The sequence below is a fragment of the Cavia porcellus genome, unplaced genomic scaffold (genome assembly GCF_034190915.1).
Source record: "Cavia porcellus strain 051 isolate PalLab524CR breed Dunkin Hartley unplaced genomic scaffold, mCavPor4.1 scaffold_18, whole genome shotgun sequence".
In the NCBI taxonomy this organism is placed as follows: domain Eukaryota; kingdom Metazoa; phylum Chordata; class Mammalia; order Rodentia; family Caviidae; genus Cavia; species Cavia porcellus.
Window position 1 is genome coordinate 38069280 of NW_026947501.1, and position 18663 is coordinate 38087942.

The 18663-nt window shown below is 46.5% G+C and overlaps 1 protein-coding gene across 3 annotated transcripts in view; it reads right to left on the reverse strand.

The window, feature by feature from the left end:
* St3gal5 (ST3 beta-galactoside alpha-2,3-sialyltransferase 5) overlaps positions 1-13694 on the reverse strand; it is a 40775-nt gene extending 27081 nt beyond the window's left edge. The window contains exon 1 of one of the 3 annotated variants that reach the window (XM_003468893.5): positions 13468-13694. In XM_003468893.5, coding sequence (XP_003468941.1) covers positions 13468-13552 — 85 coding nt within the window. In that variant the 5' untranslated portion in view covers positions 13553-13694. Of the gene's footprint in view, positions 1-5697; positions 5846-9644; positions 9666-13467 lie in introns of those variants that run through there. The other 2 variants (XM_063229664.1, XM_063229663.1) reach the window with 2 other exon arrangements.
* Between the last annotated feature and the right edge of the window lie 4969 nt (positions 13695-18663).

The following is an 18663-nucleotide window of genomic DNA, read 5'->3' on the forward strand; positions in this document are numbered from 1 at the left end:
TGAAGACAGGAAATTCTGGAAGGCAGAATTAGGAAGACACGAAAACGGACAGAAGCCTCATCACTGTTCTTGCCCCACTGCACCCTGGGCTAGGCTGCTGGGGAACCTGCAAACACTAAAAAGGAGATTCACCCACAAACCTAGTTGCAGGCTCCAGCTTGGAGATCTCCTCTGAATCCAAGAGAATCTAGCCAGAAGCATAGAGGCTTGCCCAAACTGGTTTGAAAAGGTGGGGGTTGTCTCCATGCAGAAGAGAAAAGATGTGTGCAGCTGCTGGCCAAACACATCCTGAGGTGCTATCAAGATGAGGGACAGACCCATCTGTAAACGGCAAATGCTGACTTTGAATAAGATGTACACTCTTGAGGGCTTGTCCCGTATTTTCTCCCAAGGGCTCAACCAAAACACAATGATGGACACTGAGCCCTGTGCACAAACCCTTCAACTGTGTTTAAATATTCTTTACAGATCATATCCTGCCTGGGGAGTCTTGTTCTTGGAACAGCTGTATGCGAATCAGGGAAATGTGTGGCTCTGAGCTAGTTGACCAGATGCTTGTGGACAGCTAGACTCATGAAGCTCCTTAAACAGCAGCAGCGGGGGGTGGGGGGGTCTTCAGATCTATTAAAGCCATACTTTTTGCACACTGTCTTCCACCTTGTTTTCTGCTGTGGCCAGAGGAGGCAAAGCAAATTACGAGAAGAGTTCAACAACAAGGGAAATGACTTCCATAACAGGCCCTAGAAGGGCAGACGTGGGGAAGCCCCATCACCGCTTCTCAGTGAGGCTGCTACAGTGCTAGGGCTGGGTTTTTTCCAAATATTTTTTTCCCTCAATTTTTTCTAGTACTGGGGATGGAACTCAAGGCCTTGCACATTGTAGGCAAGCTTGCTATCAGTGAGCTGCAGCCCCAGGGATGCACTGTTATACCTACCTTTTAGTATCATGTCAGATTTACAGAAAAGTTGTAAATACTGTATAAAGCATTCCCATCTACCCCTTGTCCTGACTCCTCCCCACTGTTAACATTTTATCACATTTCGCTGTCTTCCTATTAGTATGAGGCATGTCTACTTATTTAACCCACTGAAAAGTAAGTTTAAAAGATATGATGCTTACCCTGAAAATTTTAGTATTTCCTAAAAACCAGGACATTCTTTATACAAATACAGTAAAATGATAATGTTACAGAAGCAGACCAAAACAAACATGGGAAAAAACCGTGCCAGTGCCGAGGTTTAGGAGGCAGTTTATTACATAGGTGGGCTTTTGACTAGGATCTCTCCCAAAGAGCCAGAGCCCCTTTGGTAGAAGTGGGGGGTGGGAGGTGGGGGTTCCAGGGCCTTTATGGGCAAGCAAGGTGAAGTACAAAGGCAGATTCAGGGCCCTGTGATTGGAGGGTTGCTGTGACACCCTGGGTTCCTAAGGGAGTTTAAACATTTTAGATTACATTGTAAAGCCATCCGCTATACAAAGCAAGGGTTATACAAAAGAAGAAAGGCTGTGTTACATTTTAAGTTACATCGTGTGGGAAGCCGCCTATGATGGCGCCCATTTCCTGCTTCCGGGTTCTTCCCGGCCTGAACAAGCCCGCCAAATTGTCAGGTCTGCCCAGTTACCCGTGACGCTAGCCTATCAGCTTGTTAGGCGCGCTTCTCTGTGATTGGATACTGCTTCCCCTTATAAGAGGTTGTTCCTGCCCCCAACGGGCGGAAGAGGAACCAACGTTGAGGGTGGCGGACCTTGTTAGGTCCGGTTCGCTGTACGCAATAAAGTTTGAGAGCTGATCCTGCTCGAGTTTGGTCTCCTGTCTCCCGCGGCTCCGGTCATCTGGTGGCCCGTACGGGGAAAAAGGTAAAAGACTCAGCGACGTGCCTCTTTGGCCGGGAGGTGTGATTGCTGTCGCCTGCGGTATGACGGAGGACCTGGCCCAATAACAACGGAAGGCCGCGAGCGCCTCTTCTCTTCACCCTGATCAGCTACGTGAGATACAGCGGTTCCCGGGACAGGTGAGTACTGGGTCACCTGGGTTGGGTGGACGCACCTAACAGATTTTGAGCGCCACACGAGTGGACGCTGGGTTTTTTTTTCTTTTCTTTTCCCTTTGCATCTGTTTTGCTTTTGCTTCGCTAATACAGCCCGACAGGCTTTTGATAGAGCTCGATCGGAATGCTCAGAGGAGCCCGGAGCCACTGCCGATTGTGGGTCTCCGGAGGACCCTCAGGGCTCTAATTCTGATTCTGATTCGGAAGGTTCAGAAGAGGAGGTTGTCTTCGCTAAACAGGACCCTCCTGCACAGCTTAAAGAGGAATTCAGGGCTCGGGAAGATAAAAAGGGGAACCAAACACCACCCTGCTCGAGCTACTCCGCCTTACGGGAGGAGCTTAAGCCCTTCCGCCCTTTGGCAAGTTCACGTTCCTTCCACCAGAGGGTATGGTCGCGGCTTTCCTTTGAGTGTTCCGGTCTCCATGCATTCCCGGTACAAGTAGGAGGCAGGGGAGGAAGAGGATATTATGAGCCCTTAGAAATTAAACAACTTAAAACTATCAAGGACGCAGTTTCAGCTTATGGGCCCAATGCGCCATTTACCATGGCGCTTTTAGAGGCATTGGCAGGTCTGCTTTTAACTCCTGGAGATTGGACCCAGCTGGCACGCGCCTGCCTCTCCCCCGGACAATATTTAGGCAGAACCTAGAGAAAGGGCCACCCATGCTATTAATCATTGTGTTGCAGCCTGGGCTGCTTGGGGAAAGCCCAATATATTAAAAACAGACAATGGTCTTGCTTACACCAGCAAAACTTTTGTAACATTCTGTCAACAAATGGATGTTGTCCTTAAGCATGGCATTCCATATAACCCTCAAGGACAAGGCATCATTGAACGGGCACATCGGACACTCAAGGGTGTCTTACAAAAGCAAAAAGAGGGGATAGGCCACAGCCTAACGCCCAAAGGAAGAATATTATTGGCACTCTTTACCATAAATTTTTTAAACCTTAATCATAATAATCATTCCCCTGCCATGGAGCACAATAACCCGTCCCCGGCCGACAAAGGGCTGGTGAGATGGAAAGATGTCCTTACAGGACAATGGATGGGCCCGGATCCAGTGGTTAGTTGGACCCGAGGTGCGGTTTGTGTCTTCCCACAGGAACCAGGCTGCGAACCGCTGTGGGTCCCGGAAAGATTGACGCGAGCAGTAAACTCCCCACCAGTTCCTGATAAAGCACAGGAGGATAAGCCCGCGGACACAAGTCAACTCGACCCTTCTGGGACCGACGCTCAGCGCCCGAGACCATCTACAAACTAAAATGTCTGGTTTGGAGTTTTTTCTATTCTGTGGGTTCCTATTAATCACCCCTGTGATATGCTCAGATTCCACAGAACCACCACAATATCTTTGGGGTCCTTGGCACCACCCGCCCACATTGGCACCTTTTTCGGCGGCCTCGCCCGCCTCACCCAGGGTTTACACCATCAATCAAACAGTCCTTGATTATGCTAATTGCCATGGCTATCCTAGTAGGGCTTGTGGTTATTAAATGCTTGTTAGATCGCCTCATACAAACTCAGCAGCAGGTTAAGATCACAGCTATGGCAGCCATGCAAATGGCAGCAGGTGGCCCATCAGGCCAGCAGGCCGCCGCATATCTCCTTCACATTGCAGAACATCAGCTATAAGAGCTGAGTGGGCAAGCCAATGACGGGTAAGACGGGAAAAGCCCTCCCGGTCAACCTAAGACAGGCTCCACTCAGATATACATGGCCTATAAGGCCAGGGGTCCCTTCTGGAGTCAAATTATTGGCATTGAGATGCGAGACCAAGGGTACTGCAGTGCCATCCGCCCCAAAGGTTGGGGGGAAGGCAGGAATGAATGTCTATATGCATCCAGGTTCGGTTCACAAAAGCCTGGCCCTGCGAAAAAATGAACCACTCACCTTGAGCATGGTCCTGGCGCAAGGATATGCACAAAACAGGGTGATGCACAGCAGGGTATAGACCTCTACATTCTCTCATGCCTCGGCCTACAAGGTAGGCCCACTCCTAGGTGTCTAACAGCAACAAGGTCATAGACACCTTGGAGGGACCCACAGACCATCCTATTTTAATAAATAAAAAAGGGGGAGATGTGGGAAGCCGCCTATGATGGCGCCCATTTCCTGCTTCCGGGTTCTTCCCGGCCTGAACAAGCCCGCCAAATTGTCAGGTCTGCCCAGTTACCCGTGACGCTAGCCTATCAGCTTGTTAGGTGCGCTTCTCTGTGATTGGATACTGCTTCTCCTTATAAGAGGTTGTTCCTGCCCCCAACGGGCGGAAGAGGAACCAACGTTGAGGGTGGCGGACCTTGTTAGGTCCGGTTCGCTGTACGCAATAAAGTTTGAGAGCTGATCCTGCTCGAGTTTGGTCTCCTGTCTCCCGCGGCTCCGGTCAACATCGTATAAGACAAGTTTACACAAAGGAAGGAATATTTCATTACCAGGTAGGTCCAGACATGTTCCAGTCTGGGCAGGCTTTCATTTAAAATTTTCAATAAAAATCAAGAAATTAACATTGATCAGATACTGGAATAATAAAAAGACCTTATACAAATTTCTCCAGTAGTTCTAATGATGACCTTAGAACAAAAACAAGTTTTTCTGTTCCAGGGTCTAGTCCAGGGTTACCGGCAGAATTCCCTGCAGTGTCCCCTTAGGCTCCTTTAATCTGGACTGGTTCCTTTATTTTTCATGACCTTGACATTTTTGAAAAATATAGTTGCATTTGTAGGCTGTATCTCAAGTTTGGATTTGTCTGATGTTTCTTCACAATTAAATTCAAGCCATGCATTTTTAGTTGAAATATCACAAGACGTGAGGCTTCTCACAGTATTTTCTTAGGGCCACATGAAGTTGGGCTGGTGACATTTAACTGGATCAGTTGGTTAAAGGCAATGTACGCCAGGTTTCTTTACTGTCAGGTTTGTAACTAGTAAGTAACTGGATGGGAAATACTCAGTCTGAATAAATAAATAAATGAATCATCAAATCTCCTTTCAGAACTCACTAAGGGCTTCTTACAGGGAGAAGGATAAAATTTGTGTGAGGTCACAAATTCAAATCTGAAGAATAAAACCACAGCTGGATAAAGCAGTACTGGATAAGGAAGAATGAGCATATGAGGTTCTTATCAGACTTAATTTGAATAACTCTGATTTATTTAGCTACTGAGAAGAGAAAATCCAGAAAGACTACTTTAGATTAGCTCAGGGGAGAACACTTGTGATGGGAGCGTGCTGGCTTCTCCCCTTAAACTCCAGACCTGTTCGGAACCCATCCATTGCTAGGTGGCCATGGCAGCAAGCAGAGACGCCACGTCCAAAGCTGAGAGCCAGAGTCACACCACTGCCTCGCGCCCAGGGGCAAAGCTGACAGGGCGCGACACAGTGATACCTGGTCCACTGTGGCAAAAATCGACTCCCCTCCACCTCACAGTACAGTGTGACCAGGCTTGCGAAGGCCGATTTGCCTTGTCCAGGAAACATTATTAAAAGCTCTATCATCATACAGTTGGGAACTTCAGAAAATACTCGAAAGCAGGAAGAACAGAGAAGACACTCACCAGACACTCATCAGAGGGAAGCCCATGCCGACACTCAACTCAACCCACCAGCCTCAGCCCTTTGCACATGCATATCTTACTGTCTACAGCAGCCTACCTGGACCCGACTTCTGCGGGGGATGAAGCCCCACAGCAGCGAAGAGCTGGGGTGCACATTTTTCTCACTTCTCCTAAGGATGCTCTACAACTAGAATAATTCCAGAGCAGGATGTTAACTTTTGACACAGTGGCTGCCTTTTATTAGGGCTTTGTCATAAAGCCTCAGGTGAGGAGTGGCCTTTGTTGCTTTATAATCTGCTTTGCTCATTTGATAATCCTTTAAATAAACACAATGTACTTCCCCATACTAAAGACTGAGGTTATAAAAATAAACAGCACACTGACTCTTTTTCAAATGAAGGATCTACAAGGAAAGCTAGAAAGATCCAAATACTCAAAGAAGTAAATGATATAACTGAGGAGCTGCCATTGGCCTGAGCGTCCTGGGCTGGAAACCACAGGTCCACCAAGGAAATCTGGGAGGCTTTCCTGAGGCAGGGATGTATGAACGGGTCCCGAAGGGTAAGCAAGATTTCAGAGAGATAAAGGGGAGAGGGGCAGGCCACAGGGTCTGTGGGGAGAGTGGTCAAAAGATACAGTGTAGGGGGCTGGGGATTTAGCTCAGCGGCATAAGTGCCTGCCTTGCAAGTGTGCAGTCATGAGTTCAATCCCCGGTACCGATAAAAAAGAAAAAGACAAAAAAAAAAAAAAAAAAAAAGATGCAGTGTAAGGAAACCAAAGCCTCCAAATAGTGATTATAAGCAGGACAGTGGTGAGATCATACCAGGATGGATCACGCCAAGGGAGTGCTGGTCAGAGGCCACTGACACCAAGGCAATGCAGGGTGACGGAGGAGCTGATTGGAGCCAAGAAGGCAAGCAAGGGACCACGCAGAGGACAGGGAGGAGGAAGAGCCCTAGAAGCCTGCTCTGCTAACAGCAGGCGGGCCAAAGTTCTAACTGCAGAACAAATTCAGGTCACCAATGGCAGGCAGGCAAGAAGGCTTCACATGCTGCTACAGCTCATGACTTAGTGACAGAGGCAGGGGTGTCCCACGGAGAGACTGAGGCCAGAGGGAGCAGGACAGGACTGGGGCCAAGAGAAGACAGCCGCCCATTGGACCCCACCTCTCTCCAGTGGGGTTCCTCTGGCCTTCAACAAAGCCTGCTGCTGGAGCTGCTAGTGACAGCACATTGTCATGCAGAGTCTGTTTCCAGAGTCTGTGATCACTCTGTGAGCACCCCAAGTAAGCTCCAGAAGCTACACTTTTAAAAGAAGATTCCTCTGTTAGACTAAAGGCAAGACAAGTCATTGGACTGAATAAATAAAAAGTGAGGCTCAGTCTGCAGAATGGACAGTTCACAACTGGGACCAGCATAAATGGGCTTCCCCCAAGGAGAAGCATAAAGGCACGAAGTGATGGGGGTCCTGCAGGCAATCTTAAAGGAACCAAGATCCCACGGGCCCACAAAGGGCAGGCAAAGGTGAGGTTCTTTTTTTTTTTTTTTTTTGTCTTTTTCATTTTTATTGGTACCGGGGATTGAACTCACGACCGCCTGCATGCAAGGCAGGTACTTATGCCGCTGAGCTAAATCCCCAGCCCCTAAAGGTGAGGTTCTTAAGATGATATAAAGTGGACATTCATACAGTGAGATTGCAGATAGTTCCGTTCAATGATCAACAAAAGCTCAGTAATATGGTTTTCCATCCTTCACACTCAAACATACATACAGTTATATCCCTTAGACCACCTTCCTTTCCTCTCTTTTTTAAAATAACAATTACATTTTTTGGTTTTTTTTTACTCTCACAGTTCTTATTACTTTTTTTGAAGAGAATAAAACCTAACATGACTAAACAGAACAGAGTCAGTTAGAACAGAAGGATGGGCATAGTACATGATGTAAAAATAGAATACCAGGTGATCAAAAATGGTTACCGCTGTGCCTCTTGCTATTTTTAAAGAGTTGCCTATATCATCAGGTATAATAAAATTGATCAAAACAGTACAGTACAAGACCAATAAAACCTACACTGGAGACCTTACAGGACTTCAAAAGAAGATAATAGTCAAACCATAATGGGCATCATAGTAAATCTTATTGCTTTCAAAGTGGTTGCCTATATCCTCAAACTTGATATTATCAAACGAAATAGAACATAGTAGAATCAGACAGAACAAGATGGGGAAAGCAATATAGGGTTCAAATCAGGTTAATACGAAAACAAAAAAGTTACTATAATATATTCCGCTACTTTTTAATTTAGTTTTCCCTTAATTGAAAAAAAGAAGAAAAAATAGATTAATTTTAAAAAAGGGTGGAGATTGAGATAAAAGAGGACATTGTAACAGAACAACACAGGTCAGAACCAAACAATTTAAGTATCATTGTGTTTCACCCAGCTGGGGGGTTTTTAAGTAGCACTGGATCCTGAAGACATCTCTCCTGGGGCAGGACAGGCAACAGAGCCGCCCACAGGGTTAGATCTCGCAGGGTGGGGGTCGGGAGCGTACTGTACGCTGCAAAGACAGACGCGATGGCCTAGTTTCCTACCTCCAGGCCTGTGTCTGAACCCCAGCTCGGGTTCTTAAACCTTTCTGTGCCTTGGTAAAATGGGAGTAAGACTGGTATCAAACTCCTGGGGCAATAGTGAAGATTAAATGACCTAACATACATGTCGACGACAGATGGGGACACAGCAGACCAGGAGCAGGCTTTGAAGACAGTATGAACAGAAGACTATAAAGCAGCTCATTAATAATTTATTTTATGTAGTCTGAACAGGTGTTATTTGGTGCCTAAGAGATTAGAAATGTGTATCTTCATCTTTCCAGGGACTGAGACCTGAATCCAAAGGTTTCTTTTTAATTTTTAAAATGTAGCTACTAGAAAATTTAAAATTATAGGCACGGCTCAGGCTATCTTTCTACTGAACAGCAGCACCGAGGTAGGAGGAGGAAAAGCACACCAGCCACTAAGCCCTGGGTGACGTGACGAGGAACTTGACCGGAGAAAATGACAAGCAGAAGACGAGGATATTGGAGGCCACACTCTGACTCTGTCCTCCTAACATTTTTACTGCTGGAGGGTAGATAAGAACAGAGGACACGCTGTTTATGAAAAATAGAAAAGGCATTTAGAACAAGACTGGAGAAGATCAAAAAGCAGAGGCTGAGAAGCAAAGGTGGCCAGGGAAAAAGAAACTCTATGTGTTTAACAGAAAAACCCAGATCTCAGAACACATAAGCTTTTACTTACAAAAACCACACAGTCTTAAAAATAGCCTTCACAGTTCAAAAGACTTAAGTACCATCTCATCAAAGGGGACCTTTTAAATTTGTTATTTTTATCAAGCCTACCAAATCCTATCACACGACACTTAACTTGCATAATTCCAGATGTGAAAACCTGAAAGAAAAGACTTCATGGGTGTAGGAGTGGGGAGCCATCCAAAAACTTAATCCTTGATACTTTTCCATGCTGTAATAGGAGAACAAAAATGTCTTGTATGGCTCAAAAGCTCCAATGAGAAATGGGCTTTTCCTCCAGATCCCTGGATAAGGGAGATTCTTGAACAGAAATTCAGAGGCTGTCAAGCCAGGGAGAACAAAGAAACAGACACAAAGGATGAAGTGCAGTGTCACAAGGCTCAGGTGACAGGTTTGTTTGCTGCAAGAGGGGTGGAAGCTGAGATCATGTTAAGTAGTTTGGCCCAAGAACTTCTTCTCTAATGTCAGAGTCAGGGAGTGAAAGGTTCCCCATAGCTCTGTCTGCCTTGCTGTGGGACTCAGAGACCCTGGAGCTTAGAGGTGATTGCACCTCCTGAGACCATCTGGGACACAAGCCTGGCAAAAATGATCCTGACTGTTGGAACTATTCCTGCTTTGGTCTCCTCAAAACTGTCACCTTTAACACTCAGCAGTAAGAAACTACCAATGCAGTTACCCCAAAGCTGGAATAAAGTGGTTCACTTATTTCCTGCACAATTAACCCCACTGCTTACCATAGACCAAATATGTTCATCCTGTGGCTTGGGGATTGGACACCCATCTGTGCATCTGTGCAATAATAAAAAAAAATACTTAAAGGAAATTCTGTGGGTTATATACATTAGTTACATTATATATTGTGTATGCAGCCCAAAACAACAACTCTTCACTCATGTGGCCCAGGCAGCAAGGCAGGTTCAACTTATGGACTGCATGTTGGACACACCTGGTTACAGACATGAGAAAGGCACACATTAACACCACCACCAGACGAACGCCGGAAGCTGCCCAAACGACAGTACAGGGATAAATATGGCCACTAACAGCAACGACAATGAACACACAACCACGCGTAGCATCATAAGAGAGCCTCAGACATCAAGTGCTTATGGGAAGAAGACAGACATTTTAAAATTTTGTTTATATAGAGTATCAAAGAAGGAAGTCAGGATAGGGTAGAATTAGGAGAAGTGGTGACTGGAAGCAACAACACAGTGAGGTCCTGTGGTCCAAGCATGGTTTTCCTTTCCTTTCCCTTCTCTTTCTATTTTCCTTTCTTTTCTGCTCTACCACTACTGCATCCCTAGTCCTTTGGTGGACAGCAGGGTCTTGGTAAATTACCCAGGCTGGACTTGAACTTATGATCCTCCTGTTTTAGCCCCCAAGTAGCTGGGATTACAGGTGTGTGCCATCCCATCAGGCTTGCCCTTTCTTAATCAAAGGGTTGAGTGTATGGGTATATAGATTATGAAAAACAGTACACTTCCCATACGTCTGTTTGTGCCCCCTGATCTGCTGCTGGGACTGAATCCATGCCGTGTGCAAATCAGGAAAGCATTATCACTCAGTAATAGCCACAGGGTCCATTACTTGTCTAGTATCTGTATTTTTTAAAAAGGAATGAGTCACATGTCTAATGTCCAATGGCACTGTCCTTGAATCTTTCCAAGCTCATTCTTCTCTTGCTTCTGTAACACCTTTCTCTGTGCATGCTGGGCCTCTCTGCCAGGGAAAGGTGAGTGGCACCATGCATATTTATGGCTTCCCGCCACGCCAATCCTGTGATTCACTCCACCCATTTCCTGCGGATGCTTTCACTGACTTCTGCCAATCACACGGATCCTGCCCCTGCTTTTCTTTCCTCTGCAGTTGTGGGGTAGTTGTCATCATTATTAAAGTGTATGTATTCCCAGTTGTTTTACAGAGAGCCTTTCCAGGCCTCAGTATGGTCCAGGAAATTTACATTTGTAATCCCATGGAAATGTTAATTGGAATTCTGGCAAGTTAATTCCACCCTTACCACTTCTAGTGCAACCCACAGCAAGAATAAAGACACTAAGGCAGACTTTGTAATTATGGGGAACCGAGGAGGTTCTAAGTCAACCTAGATAGTGGATCACTGAAACAAAGGCATTAACCCAGGCCTAACCCAGATTTTATTAATTCTTGAGGAAGGGACTGGCTAGAGGATGAGTGCCTGTGAGAATGGTGGGAAATATGTGAGTACTTTGGGCTGGGCTAGGTAGGAGGGCTGCAAGCACCTTTGCAATATGCAGACAGACTGACCTGCATAACACAACAGAGGTAGCATTTAGTGTCTACAGAACTGATGCTTCAGCTCTGATATGCAAACTTTTCTGCTCTCTTATCTCCAGACTTGAACCCAGGTGACAGCCCTGGAGCTATGGCTGTTCATCCCACCAGGTTCAACCATGTTTTGGGGGTTACTGCACGGAGAAACAGCACAGCTGCCCGGCTTCAAAGATTATGTATGCATCAGCACCTCAGCTAGCCGTATTTACATTGCTTAGAGCCAATTGAAGGGGGAAGGAAATGGTTTAGCCAGCTCCGCATAGATCAGTAAATGGAGACAGGGCCAGGATTAGCTGAGGTGGAGGTAACTGTACAACAAGAACAGTGCAGGTGGTCCTCCACAGTTTACTTCCGTCAAACCTCCCCAGCTTGAATACCTCAATCCTGTCTCCACAGGCGGCAAGGATTAAATCTGTCTCCAGGAGCCAGGAGGTGTGGAAGGTGAATCTCTTTCCATTTCCACCTACCTTCCAAAAGCCAGCCAGCTAACCTCCACTTACTGCAACTGCAAACCAAAGAACAAGCAATTTGTTCTTATTCTGCACTAAATCCTTCACATCCATCAATCTATTATATGGGACAGTTTGCAACATGTGTAAAACAGGTTAAGAATTTTCAGTATGCCTGCAATCCCTGGAAGCCTGAGACAGGAGGGTTGCAAATTTGAGTTCAGCCTGGGGAATTTAGTGAAACTGTATCTCAAAAAATTAAAAAGGGCTGAGGGATATAGATCAGTGTGATGGCTCTGCATTCAATCCCTAGTAACACATAACACACACACACACACACAATCCCCCAAATAGTTGTAATTTTTAGAATTTTTCATGCCAGTCCCCCATTTTTCATAAATTCTTCCGTGTCTTCTTGTCTCACCCATTTGTTTTCTTGCCTAGAGGACAAAACATTACGAATCCGACCCAAGAATCTTCCAAGGGTGATTTTATCTCACAGGAAGAGCAGCACCAATGGAACAGACGTCCATGTACAAAGACCCCCAGCATTCTGATTACAGTGCTTGCGGTTCAGATTAATTCCTCCTTGTCCAAGCAAGGGTTGGAAGTGAGATGCTTCCTGGCTCTCTAACTGGAAATGTTAGGTACCATTCTGAGTTGTGAAGCCTTCAGAGTCACACAAGTGATGCCATAACCTGTCCTGCACCCCTTTATTCAAAAGAAATGGATCCCTCTTGCTGCTCTCAGGATTCCTAATTTTTTTGCCAAGAGGATTAGCAATCATAAACCAAGGGGAAAGTTTGGCTAAACACCGGAGGACAGAAGAGTAATCTTCTGTCTTTTTGATATCCCCAATTCCCAGCAAAAAACATGGGCGCAGGAATGAATGCAACACATAAAACTTCACCCCGTTTTGAAAAAAAAAAAAAAAAACAAAGTAAAAGGTCACATATATGAATTAAGACAGCAAGATATAAAATAATTTCTCTTCCAAGTCAGTTAATGATTCTCTAGAGCCCTCTTCACTGACAAATGTTTAACAGTCAGAACCACAGCCATCAGCAGGTTAAGCCTCCAACACAGACTGAGAGACCAGGCTCCCCACCCGCGAGATCAGTGTCTGCCAAGGTGACCCAGCTGGTGAGGGGTCTGGGCTGGAAGCCGCCCCTCTCTGTTTATCCGGCTCATAAGCGATGTGCTTTAAAAACCTTTCGAAAACACGCATAATGCAGACATGCCTGTGTCAAGCGGCGCTCACAATACCCAAGCCACCACCGAAAGGTCGCCCAAGGCGTCTGCTCCGCGGGGTTGCTAGCAGAGAGGGGGCGGGGAAGGGCACCGGCCGCCGCCGCACCTCGCGCCTCCGCGATGGATGTGGACAGCGGCTGCAGAGCTGCCCGAGATCCCGCAGAGGATCCCCCGACCCCGTCCTGGAGAGAAGACTGAACCCGGCCCTGCGGGCTTGGAAGCTTCCAGCAATGAATTAAATCCCGAGCCGCGGCGGAACGCGTGGAGCCCAGGGGCCACTGCGGCGGACCTGCCACCGGCCCCGGCCCGGCCCCGGCCCCTCCGCCGCGTCCGCACCTGCGACAGCCGCCGCGCCCCCGCCCCGTCGGCCAGGCCCGGGACCACCACGCTCCGCCCAGTCCCGCGCCTGGCTCGTCTGGGGGCGCAGAGCCCAGGGCGCTGCCCGCCGGGGTCGGGGCGGGGCCATCCGCCCGGTCAAGCTGGAGCAGGCGCAGGGGACCCAGCCTGCGGGTCCCCGCTCCGCCGAGGGGGCTGCGCCACGTACCTCGGCCGGCAGGTGCCGCCGCCGCCGCCTGCGTTTGCGGCTGCAGGGGCCGCCGCTCCACGCCGCCCGCCGCCTTCGTGCGCATACTAAGGAGGGGGCGCTGGCTGGCCCCGAGCCCCGCGCTCTGCGCCCCCACCCGGCTCCGGCGTCGCGCTCGCGCCCGCGCCCATTCAGCCCGGGACCGTTCGCTAGCCCCCAGCCCGCGCTGCGGAGGAGGGTCGTGGGCGGGGCCTGGGTCACGTGGATGCTGGAGGCCAATCGAGGCGCGCGAGGGATCCCGGCGGCCCCGCCCCCAAGGCGCGCGCCCCTCGGTGGGGCGGTGCTGGAGGAATCCGGCTCACGCCGCTGGGATGCGCGTGGGCTGGCGGAGGCGAGGCTGGGGTTCCGTGTGCTCGCTGCTCGTTCTACCGCTGTACGCGATTGGATGGTGGGAGGCAAAGTTTAGGCCGGTTGTGGGGTTTTTTTGTGGCGCACAAGAAGGGTTATTGCGGAGCCAGTGAATGAAGGGGCTTTACGAGATCACGTGCCGGCTCGCCAGCTTCCTTCGGGTCCTGTTACTGGTCCTCTGCCCCGAGGGCCCGCGAGGCCTGCGCGAGGGTAGGCTGCACGTGTCCTGGGACTTGCAGAACTGCCTTTCTGGTCCTCACGTGGTGGAGGAAACAGGGATCGCGCTAATTATCCAAGACAATCCATTAGTTTTACGCAAGGGGTCACTGGAGCCCGGAGAACCGCAACTTGCAGTTATTGGAGTAATTAGCACGAAACCAGTGCCAGAAGCTGGGCTTGAAGCCAGCACTTCCATCCTTCCGGATGCCACCTCCCCGCCCCTATTCTGTAGAGGAAATGGCATACAATCTTTAAAAATATAAATAGTAGTGAATCTCAAAATTCAAGGCTTAAAATTTTTTTAAAAGCAGCAGTGTTTTATTTGTTTAACGTAGAGTTGAATGTGCACCTTATGCCCCAGCAGTGTTATTGTGCTCAGGACTTTGCTGATGCTTAGGTGAAGTCACTGTAGCTGTTCAGAAATTACTTTCAGGGTGACATCAGATCAAACACAAAGCATTGGGGCCTTGTGAATGATACCGCTTTTCGGTTTGAAAAAGATCTAGATCCTGAGCCAAATACATTGATATAAGCCAGAAGCTTCGCCATTCTTCTTGGAAGCACCTTGCGCAGAGCTGTTGGTTTGGGGAAGCCTTTTCTTCCCTTGGTGGGAACAAGGAATGCTGGGTAGTCAAGATCAAGAGTAAAAGCATTGGAAAAAAAGGGATGGGAGAGCTTTGCGTTTACTCCTCTGCAAGAGGTTTTGCCAGAAAAACACAGTACCTCAATCAGTGTAAGCTGAGGATCCTGAAAGCATTTTGGGGCAAAAAATGGAAGAAAACCTGTTACAAACTTCAAGCCAGTGGCCAAGGCTCGGGGGACAGAGCAGCTGTCTGAGGTGGCAACAGCTGCAAGGAGCCTGCTTTTCCTCTTGGAGACCAGCCCAAGGCCTGCTTGCTTGGCCAGACGTGCTTCTCTGTGACTGTTGGTCCTTCCCTTGCTTTCCGTCCTGTTCTGATAGCCTTATAAGTGGCCTTGAGAGCCAGCAGCACCCTGGCTTGAAAGGGTGTGTGTGTGTCAGGTGGGTGTAAGGAAGAAAGGGAACTTGGGGGCTGGGGATTTAGCTCAGCGGCATAAGCGTCTGCCTTGCAAGCAGGCAGTCATGAGTTCGATCCCTGGTACTGATAAAAAGGAAAAAGACAAAAAAAAAAAAAAAAAGGGAATTTGAAGCTGTCTTCTGTTCTGCATCTGTTAAGAAGCAGTCACTAGCCATTAACTCAGTCCATATTTGGTGGACAGTGATGTTAATTTCCTCAAGTCACAAAATGACCCTGCCCCAAAGATTCTCAGATAGTGCATAGATCTCACAGTCTTTTTTTGAGAAGGGTCTCACTAGATCTCCCAGGGTGTCTTTGAGCTCACCATCCTCCTGCTTCAGCTTCTCAAGTGCTGGAATTACAGACGTGTGCCACCACTCTCACTCTGATTAGTTGTATCTCTGTGGAGCACCAGTTTTACCTAAGAAACACCTGACAAACTAAAGTTGTGCCCACTTGGGTATTGGGGATATACTTTCTTGAAAATGAACTAAGAAAGCCTGAATCTTTAGGGAAAACAATTGACTATTTGTTGCTAGTGATTTTTAAAATTCCAATTTTGAAGAGAAATTTAGAATTTTGCAAAACTTGAACCATGAAGAGCTTGACAGCCTGTTGATAAAGTTTTCTGATATTGAGATATATGATTTTTCGACAGTATATAGTGTTATTGTTTGAAAGATTTATGTTTACTCTGAATTATTACTTCTAAATGGTTAATGGGCAGTTAAACGTCTTAAAGCATAGGCAGGCAATGGATTTTAATTTAATAGTATGACAAGTTCATAGTCAAGCTTCAGATTCCACAATGCAATACAGCTTTAAGAAACTCTCACAGAATTTTGTAGTAGATGTGTGGTTTTGGTAGAGGTGTTGTGTCAAAGAACATCCACAAATATCTACAGTGGTAGAGTGCTTACATAGCATATGTGAGGCATGGGTTCAATGCCCAGAACAAGAAAAAAATATATACTGATATGCTTTGTCCTTTCCAGTTTCTTATCACTGTGAAATCAAGTTATCTTCATGTACTTCACCCAAAACAATTTGCAACAGACTAAAGGCAGAGTAATATAGTCAGCTGTAATATGTGAGGTATGACTTAAAAGAGATTTGTAAAAATATCTAAAAAGAAAACAATACATTCTTATCACCAGTGTTTTCCCTTTGGAAAACAATTTTTGAAATGCGTTAACATATAATGGGGTTTATTAATTTTTTTCTGCACTGGGGATCAAACCCAAGGATTTACTCAGGCTAGGCTAGTGTTGTACCACTATTATTTTAGTAATTAACAATATTTAAAATTCTGTGTTTTAATTGCTAATTGGAAACCTTGGTCATTTCTAGAAGTTCTCAGAATACAAATAGGCTTTGAGACCCTCTGATCTAAGCTACCCACGGTAGTCCTATTAGTGGCCATTTGAACCAGACCATATGACCCAATGAAAGGAAATCTCAGGAATTTACAGAATGATGGAGAAGAGATGCTTTCATTTCCCACCAGATGAGAACTAGCCAGTGAGCAGCCTCCAAAGCTGCTGCTAAGATAACCACTGACAGTCCGGGTAGTCTATAACCCCAGCACTTGGGGAGCTGAGGCAGAAAGATTGTCAAGAGTTTGAAGTCAGCCTGGTTCAAATCCAGCCTGATATATATAGCACAATGCTTGCATATGGACTATAGAAAGAGCTGACCTTAGGAAGAAAGTCATGCTGTGAGAAGCAGAGGAAAGGGATTAGAAACCATTTCCTTTGTAACACTTTAATTTTATTTTTATTATGTATTTATTTAGAGACAGGATCTTGCTGTGTAGCCCAGGCTGGCCTCAGATTTGGAGCAGTTCTTTTGTCTTAGCTTCCCAAGTACTGAGATAACAGGTGAGCATCAGCATACCCAGTACCTTTATGACATTTGTATTTACTAGATCAAGCCAGCTCTGAACCCATTCTTCCTTTATCCAGTTATATGAGACAAAGCCTTTTAGGTTAAACTAGTCAACCTCAGTTGCTACAAGTAATGCTCTATTTATCTGCTTGCTCATATTTTTACTTAAACAAGTGCCTAACACTTTAAGATCATAAACTTTCTAGGATTTGCTCATCCAGCCATCATCAGTGCAACTCAAGTTAGCTTCTGAAATGAAACTGAAAGGCACCACAGGGTATGGGGGAAGAGGGACCTAGAACAAACACATGGGGTCAAAACTGGGACATAAGAGGCGGAGTAAAAATAAATGACAGATGTTTATTTTCTTTTGCTTTTCTATATTTTCCAATTTAGAAACATGAACATGTAATTTTTTATACTGCGGCACAAATAGAACCTATACTATTACTTTTTAAATGGCCCCCTGAATGGGGGCACAATTTTAAGGAGCAGAGTGGGGATGAGGATACCTATTAGAGAAGAAAGAAGATCTGTAAAGGATGCAGATGGATCCCCACAAAAACCTTTGCATTTACAGTTTTGCCAAAACCCAACTTCAAGGATCCAAGGTTATGGGGTCATGGGCAAGAATGCACAGAGATTAAGGAATCATTAATCATGTCCAAATTAAATTGGCTGGAATATTTGCTGAGAGAGAGAGAGAGAGAGAATATGAATATGAGTGAATGAATGAATGTTAAGTGATAAGAATAAAAAAAGAGAAAGAATACAGATCCCCAAATAACTTCCTATTTGGTTGCCAAACATGAGAAGAAAAACAGTTGTGGTTTGTAACACTGAGACAGTGGAATCATAAATAATCTTTTTTCCTTAAAAAAAAAATTCCTTTACGTTGTTATAATGCCATTGTTGCCGTTTAATAGTAGATAAAGGTGAAGTACAAATCATGAGGCCTGAGGCCCCTCCAGATGGCCTGTTTCTCTCTGCCTGCCAAATGGCTCTTGTTGAATGGGCAGAAATTGTGCCTTCTCCCAGGGCCTGGAGCCTCTGAAGCTGCCAGAAGGAGGGTGCCTCAGCTCAAGTGAGGATGTGTGTGATGTAGAGGATGCAAGCAGCAATCTCTCCCCTCTCACAGGACCCTGTGGCCAGGTTAGGCCTGGGTTACCTACTGCAGCAGCGTCCCTAGAAGGGCTTCCTCTCTTGTGTAACTCCTTGTCCTCCTGAACCATTGTTCCTTCCTCAAATCTGCAGGAGCTGGAGCTCAGTGGTGGCCCACAGAATAGACTTTGTGTGCTGTCCTGAAACACAAAGGAAGTCAGTTTGTTGAGGTTTTTCTAGAAATGTTTCCTGTGAGCAATCACAGGAGAAGCAGAAATAAACAGTGATAAAAACATCATGGAAAAGCTGGTTGTTGGCAGAGGGAGACCTGGATTGAGGAAATGGCCCCACAGGAACGGAATCCTTATGCAGATTTTATCAATAGGTTCAGGCACTTCTGAAAGCCCTTATTCTATTCATCTTCACCCAGTCATCACACGATGACTGGTGAGTGCCTAGTATGTTCCAGGCTGTGTGCTAAATGCTTATATAAATGGTTTCATTTTAAAAAGCAAATTACTTCTCGAGGCACACTCTCGACCTAAGCCCAAGACAATTCCTTCAA